Consider the following 8,600-nt stretch of genomic DNA (forward strand, 5'->3'; position numbering starts at 1 on the left):
TCCCCTGCCAGGCAGGCTGTGGCTGGAGCACCAGGTGCCCCCGGCCCTTAGGCAGGTGGCTTGCGGAAAACACTCCAGGCATGGAAGCAGCGGGTGAAGGGCCAGGGCTCATTGCCTTTCCGCACCAGCCGGAGCTTGCGGGGACGTGAGGGGTCCTTGGAGCGCATGTGCTGGATGTAGACCTGGGGCAGAGCACAGCCGTGGGGGTCCCTGGCCCTCACCCATCTCCGGGGCTGGTGCTTCCCAGCCCAGGAGCTCTGAGAGGAGATGGAGATTCCCGAACCCTCCCCCTGCACAGCCTCAAGCCAGAGGGAGGCCTTACCTGACATGCCTTGAGGCTCAGCTTGATCTCCACCTGGCTGGTCTGGGTGCCCACCCACATATAGACCTGCAGGAAGGAGGAGCAGCCAGGCTCAGCACATGGTGCTGCTGGAAGATCTGGACCCAGGACAGACTTCCACCCTCAGCTCACCTCCCTCCCGTTGTCCAGCAACATGATGTCATCATCAGCCAGGTCATCCTGGCAGAAATCTGAGCACTTTTCCGACACAGAGAAGTAACCCTTCTCATTGGAGCACCTGTGGGGAGACAAGGAAGGGAACCATGTCAGGCATGAGTTTAAGACCCAGGTCATGGAGAGGGAAGGGACATGATGGAGCAGCTGTTTCAGCTGGTTGATTCCCAAGGGATGGACAGAGTTGGGGAGCAGAGAGCCCAGACCCTGTGGGAGGAAGGGAACCAGCACAGACTGGAGCAGCTCCCCCAGCCAGCACCCACCTGAAGAGCCGTGAGTGCTTCATGTAGTCGGCGTCTTCATCGTAGGGCTTCTGGCTCCCAATGCCCACCCAGAAGAAGTTTTCTGGCTCTTCTCCCTCATTGATCACCTGTGAGGGCAGGGACAGGGCTGAGCATGGCCTGGGTGCTCACTGTCACCCATGTAAGCTGGCATCAAGCCCCACTCACCTGTTTGCTGTAGGAGTCATCAAACATGTGGTTCATGATATCCTCTGCCAGCTTGGCCTCATCAGGGTCAGCAGCTCGGCCCACCCAGGTGTAGACAATGCCCTGGTTGTCTGTGCTCTCAAAGGGCACCTGGGGGAGCGCAGAGTCAGGACCACCCAGGTGGGCAGAAGCACACCAAGGCATCCCTGAGGATCCTCAGCCATGAGCAATACCTTGAGGATGAAGCAGAACTCGGAGTTGAGCAGAGCAGCATCTGTGTTGATCTGGATGCACCTAGAGAAGGAGCCCACGAGGCACATTGAGTGGGAGACCTGGCAGCTGTGCCCACCAGCAGGTAGCCCAGCTGGACCCTGGCAGGGTGCTGCCTGCCCCAGAGTGCTGACCTGGTGCAGAGGGCCCCTCCGTTGGTGCGGATGTGGTAGAGGCTGGGCTGGGGCGGGTTGGCACGGTCCTTCCGCTTGCCCCGGTGGATCACAAACCTCCTCTTGAAGTGTGAGAGGAACTTGGGGTTTTCCTGCTGCTGGGTCATGCGCACCACCTGGATTGGGGTGGGTGTCAGCAGGGTCAGGGGGCAGACCCCTAAACACAACCCCAAACCCCAGCTGCACCCCACTGCCAGCCCCCAGTTCTGCCGCTGCCCCCTGCTCTCAGCCTGGGGAGGGTAGAGGGGGATGAGGGAGAAAAGAGGCAATGATTGGGGACCCTCGTGTCACCCCACAGCAGGATCACCTCCAGCTTGCCAGGGAAGAGACTCTCAAACTTCTTTTGGAGGCTGAAGGTAAAGGTGAGCCAGCCCATGTTGGATGCCTCCCGGCCCTGCCAGAAGTAGACGATGCACTGGAAGTCTTCCTCAGGCTGCTTCTCCTCTTCCTCCCCTTCCTCCTCCCCTTTGCCTTCCCCCTTCTTCTTCTTTTCCTCATCCTCCTCGTACTCCACTGGCACCCAGTACCTGAGGGCAGGAACAGGGAGTGATGTGAGAAATGGGACAGGCTGGGGGGGCTGGGCAGGGAGATCCCAGCATCCCTGGAGAGGGGACGAGCCTGGTGTCACCTGCAGAGGAAGACGTAGCAGTCGTGGGTGTGGAAATGGCCAAACTCCTCCTCGGGCAGCCGAGCGAACTTCTTGCCCTCCAGCACAAAGCCCTCCATGCCGTCCAGGTCCTCGTTCCACTCCTCCATCAGCTGCTCTGCCTGTGACCCCACATGCTCCATCAGCCCCTCAGTCCCTCCATCACCACCTGGCCCCACGCTGTGGGGGGATGCCCAGGGGTCCCCAGCCCTACCTCGCTGAGGGGCATGGGGGGCTGGCGGGGCAGGAAGAGCGCTGTGAGGTCAGCCTTCATCTGGTCCTTCTTCTCAGCATCCTTCCGGACCTTGCCAGCCAGGCCACCATCCTGCAGCACCGTCTCGGCGTTCCGGGTGTAATCCACGCGCAGGACGTCATCCCAATTCTTGAACTTGGACTTGAACACCTTAGTTATGGAATCCCAGAATTACTGAGGTTGGAAAAGACTTCCAAGCTCATCGAGTCCAATCTGTGACCCATCACCACCTTGTCAACTAGGCCAGAGTACTGGTGAGTGCCACAACTAGTGTAAACTTGGCAGCAGGTAAGGCACCCTTGGCCACAGCACCCTCCCTGGCACCCAGCACCCCATTCAAGGGGTCTGTGCCCTACCTGGCACTCGGTGCCCTCCAGGTTCCTGGTGACCATGGCATGCTTGGGCCGGTGCAGCATGCTGCACAGCTCCTGGCTCAGCTTCAGCGCTGCCGCCCGCACCAGCCGCGACGACTTCCTCCCGATCCAGACAAAGACATCGGACCAGCAGTCCAGGATGTACACGCTTTTGGTGTCCAGCAGGCTCTGCAGCTGAGGGCACAGCAGGGAAGAGGGGGGTCAGGCACCTGCAGGTGTTCCCAGCTGGAAAACACTCTGCGTGCTCCCAACAGACAGCCAGGAAGAGCAGAGCATCCCCCAGCCAGGTGCTGCTGGCCAAACCTGCCTGTCCCAGGGCACAGCTGGAGGCAGAAGGGGCATGAAACCAGTCTCACTGGTCAGACTGGGAGAACGTCCCCACCCCATCCTACCAGGCGCATCTCTGGCATCAGATCAGCCTTCAGCCTCTTCTTGTGCTCCACTGAGAGCTTGTAGTTGATCTGGGGCAACTCCAGGTAGCCCAGACCCAGGCCAACCTGCAGAGGGGATGGGGACACAGGTGAGGGCGGGCCACAGGGTCCAGCCAGCACTGACAGCCCCCTGGACACAGCTCCCCACCTTGTACAGCTTGGGCTTGTGGGGCTGGAAGTCATCAGGGACACAGGGCCGGATTTCCTCAGGCTGCCCCCCCAGTGCCTCCCAGAATTCAGGGCTCTCCTGGCCCTGGGTGAACAGCGTGATCTCTGCCTTGCCTTTTCGCTCGTTCTTGTTGATCTTCTCGGCAAAGAGCCTGTGGTGGGAGCAGGTGAGATGGCAGGTGGGCTCCCTGCCACCCCCAACCCCTCAAACAGCCCTACCTGGCCTTGGTGGTGCTGCTCAGCGTGGCCTGTTTCCCACGCCACACCAGGAGGTTGAGCCCATGGTCCAGGAGGAAGACAAACCTGGTGGAAACAGGTGAGAGAAGTCAGGAGATAGTGGGATGCACAAAGTGTCCTCCCCACCCTGAGGGTCACTCACCGGGGGTCCAGTGATGTCCCTTTCAGTGCCACTGGCTCCAGCTTCACATTCTTCTTCCCATAGACACGGTACAGCCTGGGGAGGGACAGCCATGGTGGGACATGGGGCACTGTCTGCCCCACACATCCCCCCAGCCCCTGTCCCCAGCAGTACCTGGTGACGTACTGCGTGTCCTCGACAGTGAAGAAGCCGCTGGCTGTGCCACCCTCGATGTAGGAGATGTCGTTGTCAAAGACCTGGGGGCAGAGAGGGGGTGAGGGTGGGAGAGAAGGGGCTGAGTGCTACAAAGGAGCTGGGTGTTGGCTTCACCTGGAGGAACTCTTCACTCTCATCCCCCATCTCCTCCCGGATGCTGCGGCACTCAGCCCCTAGGTAGTTGCGGAGGTTCACAGCGTGGATGGCGGAACAGGCCTTCTTGTCCAGTGTAGCCTCCTGCCCGATCCAGTAGTAGATCTCCCAGTTGAGGGAACCGTTCTCATCCAGGAAGGTCTGGGGAGGGACAGGGTGTGAGATGGGATGGCTGCAACCCTGGGCTGGGGGCACGGGGCACCCTCAGTCCTCCTAAGGTACCTTGAGCACGATGTAGCAGTCAGCCTCATAGAACTTGCCGTGGAAAGCCTCATCCACCAGCGTGGGAACAAAGTTCTCGATCTGCCAGACACAGAGGCCAGGCAGCTGCCCCACGTCCTCGTTGAAGAACTCTGAGTAGTCCAGCTGTGGCTTTTCCAGACCCTGGTCCCAGCGCCGCGTCTTCAGGTCCGGCGCCTTTGCCTCCCCATTCTCCTGTGGGACAGGTCACCAAGTCAGGGACAATCAGGTCCCTGGTGTCATCCAGGTTGAGCCATGGGCACTGTGATGCCCTCCAGGTCACTCTCCCTGCTAAGACCCTACCTCTATCTTCTTGCTCTTCTCCTGGGCCACGTCCGACATCCCCTTCAGCACCTGCTTGGCCTGGTCATCCTGGGCAGAGTCCTTGCGCCGCCGGAGCCGCATCTTGCGGGCCAGAGGGTCCTTGGTGCCACTCCCTGGGGACATGGGGACAGGGTGAGAGGCAGCCAGGACTCCTGTGGGGCATGCTATGGGGCACAGCTCCTTTCCCAGCCTCTCCCAGGGCACTGCTGAGACAAGGCCTGTCCCCACTATCCCTGCAGACTCACCTGCCGCCGCGGCTGCGACGGTGGCCGGAGAGGCTCAGGCCAGGCGGAGCTGGTTACGCAGGGAGAAGTCGATGTTGTACCACTCCGAGCTCCGATCCACTGGCTTCGGGGGCATCACCAGGTTGGGGTTCTCGCGCACGTCCAGGATCTGGCAAGGAGGGGACACTGAGGATGTGCAGTGGGATGGAGACCCCCAGAGCACCCTGAGTTTTGGTGAGGGGATGTGAAGGGAGTCCTGAATCCACTGCCTGCCTCGGCAGAACTGTGTGCCAGACTGCAGGCATTGGCCCCTAGCCCCCTGTCCTCACTTCACCCACCCTGCTCTACAGCCATGGGATCCCAGGGGTGTGCTGGGGCTGTGGTGGTCCCAGTCAGAGGCAGAGGGGTGCTGGGTGCTCACCTCCACATCTGTCAGGAAGTGGATAGCCTCTGGCAGGGTCACCAAGCGGTTCTTGTTCAGCACCAGCTTCCTTAGCTTGGAGCACCTGTGGGACAGCAATACCTGTGACAGGCCAGCCCATGGGGGGACACCCTGTCGCCACACAGCTTCCGTGTCCTTTCTTGGGGACAGAGCAGATCTGGTTGGGGACTGTCCCCTACCTGCACAGGCTCTCAGGGATGAGCTCCAGGTTGTTGTCAGCCGCCATGAACTCCTCAAGGTTGGTAAGCTTGCCAATGCCTGAGGGGATCCCATCAAAGTCCAGCTTGTTGGAGTTTAGGTACATCTTCTTCAGCTTGGTCAGCTTACAGATGGCTGACTGGGGAAGGAGGAGATGGTGGTGTGAAGGAGAACCATGGAAGCACAGGCAGGGACAGCACACACAGGCAGGGACATACAGGCAAGGAGGTGAGCTGGTTGCGGGCCAGGTTGAGTGTCTCCAGCTGGGTCCACTGGTCGATGCAGAGGGACAGCTCTGTGATCTGGTTGCTGCTGAGGTTGAGGCGCCGCAGGCTGCCCAGGGTGTAGAGGCACTCGGGAACACGGCTGAGGTCGTTGCAGGACAGGTCCACGTCTGGAGGATGAGACAAAGTCATGACACCACCAGCCAGACCCATGCTGGGGCTGGGAGAGTCCCTGGAGGGCTCCATGGGGCTGGGTGCCCTGAACACCTACCTGCCAGGTTCACCAGGCCCTCCAGGCTGGTGGGCAGGTTGCTCTGGATGCGCTGGGTGTTCCGGAGGTGAAGGGTCTGCAGGGCTGTCATTGCTGGGAGCTGCCTGCAGACCACCAAGAGCCACACGGCAGAGACAGAGTCAGGATGGAGCAGGCACCAGCCCAGCCCTGGCAGCCTGGGGTCCAGCCTGGAAAGCAGGGTCTTACCGGAGCTGCGCGTGCAGGAGAGGGTTGTTGTTGAGGATGAGGGTCTGCAGGTGGACCAGGCGTCTCATCTGTGGTGGGAGGCTCTCCAGCTTGTTGTCACTCAGGTTGAGGTAGAGAAGGTCCGTCAGGTTGATGAAGAGCTGGTTGGGGATGGTCTCGATGCTGCAGGGATATGGGGATACTCAGGGCTGCCTGGGACCTTAACCAGCCCTGGGTTTCCCTCAAGGAGGGGCAGAGAGCAAGACCTGGAGTGAAGGGCAGCGATGGATGTAGGTGGCCATAGCCAGGGGGAGATGACTGTCCTGGGCTACACTCACCTGTTGTGGCCAAGGTTGAGGACCAGCATGTTCTTAGCATTCTCCAGCTCCCGGGGACACTCTGTGAGCTGGTTGTAGCTCAGGTCCTGGGAAAAATGGGGGAGCAAAGCAGGCATCACCCTCTGCCTTTCAACCAGCTAACACCACTCAAACCTAAGGACTGAGGGGCATCTCCAGGGTCACAACAGCAGAAGTTGGACATGGGGAAGGAACCCAGGCACAGCATCAGCCTTTAAAGGAGGCACTGCCACAGGGTCATCCCGCCCACAGCCAGCTTCCCTGGTACTCAGGCATGGGGTTGGGACTGGCATTCAAAGGCTCCTCAGGGAGCACGAGGGGCCACTGAGGTGCAGGAATGGGACTCTGGAGTCTGAGCCAGTTCCTGCATTAACCAAGGAGACTCTGCACCTACCAGCACTGAGAGGTCATCCAGCTGGAAGATGTCATCGGGGACTCCTGAGTTCTTCAAGCTGTTTGCACGAGCCACGATTGCCTGGAAAGGGGAGAGAGGCAGAGCCACTAGGGTGGCCAGACATGATCCTCATGTGCCCCCAGAGACAGGGGCTGGCTGAGAGGTGCCTGGGGACACCTGATGCAGGTGGGGGACACTCACCCGGAGGCAGGGCAGGCCGGAGAGCTCTCCATGGAGCGTGGTGAGGCTGTTGTGACTCACGGAGAGGTGTTCCTGCAGGGAAGTCCCAGACAAGCCCCAGTGAGCAGACAGAGGAGCCAGGGCTGGGTGGGGCAACAGTCAGACCCCAAGACCTGTGTGCGGGCTCCTCCATCCCAGGAGAGTCAGAGTCAGAAGCCTTGACCCACACGAGGCTGCTGGAATGCTCCCAGTCTCCAACTGGTTGGCTGGCCTTAGTGTGCCCATGCTGCAGTCCTGGCTGGGACACCCCAACCCTGCTGCAGGGTTCTGGGATGCCACCAAGCTGGCCTGTGGCAGTTCCACACAGTCCCTGAACAGACAGACCCCAGTTCTTGGAAACACTTCTCACTGGGTTATCTGGCAGAGTGTAGCGTAAGAGGAATTTCCCAAGGGAAATATTTTCCTCTGAGTATCACCAGCCTGGCTGTTCTCAGTAAAACAAGGAATTGGCAGGCTGTGGGCAGGGTGCCAGGATTTAAATCTCACTGTGGCCCCCGAGCATGTGGCAGGGATGGTAGGAGCACGGGGCTGAGCAGCAGAGAGCTTCCCTGCACCTGGCATGGGGATAAGGACTTCTGGCAGGGTTTAAAGTGTTCTTTGTCTGACACCAACCAGACAAGGTCCGTGACGTGCTGCTGGACACTGCCAAAGCAAAGCTGAGCCACAAGCTCCACCAAGGGCCTGGTAGAGCCACCCAGAAAACAAAGCCAGGCAGCTGCCAACTCCTGCCCTTTATATATTTAGCAAAGGCAGAAGGAAAAAAGCTCCAAAACTTTGATCCTCCCCATACTAACCATCACCCTTCCCATCTGTTAAAGAGCAGAGGATCTAAGCATGGGTTTTAATCTGGTTTTCTAGGAAAACAAGGTGAAACCAAGTCCAAGTCTATTTAAACCCCACTCTTGACAGTTCCTGCATCTGATTTCAACCACAGGTCATAGCTCAGCCCTATTATTAGACACCAGAGCATCCGCTGATGAGCCACAAGGCTGGCAAGCACCAGGCTCCTGTTGGACCCCACAGCCCTGTGGGACAGGGGAGACCCATTCCCTCTGGAAACATGGAGCTCACCAACTTCTGGAGGGCAGCGAGCTCCTCGGGCAGGTAGCAGAGCCCTGTGCAAAAAAAAGCCAGCGCAGTCATCGACTTCACGTGCTCAGGGAAGTATCCACCCTGGAGGAGGAGCAGTAGGGTGAGGAAAACACCTGTCCCATGGGGTGAGGAGCTGGGGAGCTCGGCGTGATTGACCCTGTGTAGTCAGGGGAGGCTCAAGATTGCCCAGTCCTATGGGATCAGCAGCTGGAATCGCCCAGTTGTATGAGATTGGGAGCTGTGGGGCTGGGATTGCCCAGTTCTATGGGATGGGGAGCTCGGGGTTTGGGATCATCCAGTCCTGTGGGATTAGAAGCTAGGGGACTGAGACCACCCAGTTTTGGGAGCTGGGGGGCTGGGATCACCCAGTTCTGTGGGACTGGGAGCTGGAACCACCCGGTCTCATGGGATTGGGTGGGACCGGC

The 8,600-nt window shown here is 59.6% G+C and overlaps 1 protein-coding gene across 1 annotated transcript; it reads right to left on the reverse strand.

The window, feature by feature from the left end:
* Positions 1 to 47: 47 nt before the first annotated feature.
* FLII (flightless I homolog (Drosophila)) lies at positions 48 to 8,256 on the reverse strand (the record flags this gene model as incomplete). The annotated part of the gene is given in 29 exon segments (XM_009085251.1): positions 48 to 182; positions 323 to 388; positions 473 to 578; positions 778 to 884; positions 964 to 1,092; positions 1,176 to 1,236; positions 1,347 to 1,501; positions 1,693 to 1,912; positions 2,014 to 2,153; positions 2,246 to 2,434; positions 2,641 to 2,832; positions 3,051 to 3,155; positions 3,238 to 3,409; positions 3,477 to 3,560; positions 3,637 to 3,711; positions 3,790 to 3,872; positions 3,946 to 4,125; positions 4,207 to 4,419; positions 4,528 to 4,661; positions 4,794 to 4,941; positions 5,194 to 5,278; positions 5,394 to 5,551; positions 5,631 to 5,806; positions 5,908 to 6,011; positions 6,115 to 6,276; positions 6,432 to 6,517; positions 6,844 to 6,924; positions 7,045 to 7,116; positions 8,155 to 8,256. Coding segments are annotated over 29 exon segments (3,720 nt in total), but the record flags the coding sequence as incomplete, so codon positions are not given.
* Between the last annotated feature and the right edge of the window lie 344 nt (positions 8,257 to 8,600).

The sequence above is a fragment of the Acanthisitta chloris genome, unplaced genomic scaffold (assembly GCF_000695815.1).
Source record: "Acanthisitta chloris isolate BGI_N310 unplaced genomic scaffold, ASM69581v1 scaffold13872, whole genome shotgun sequence".
NCBI classification, from domain to species: Eukaryota; Metazoa; Chordata; class Aves; order Passeriformes; family Acanthisittidae; genus Acanthisitta; species Acanthisitta chloris.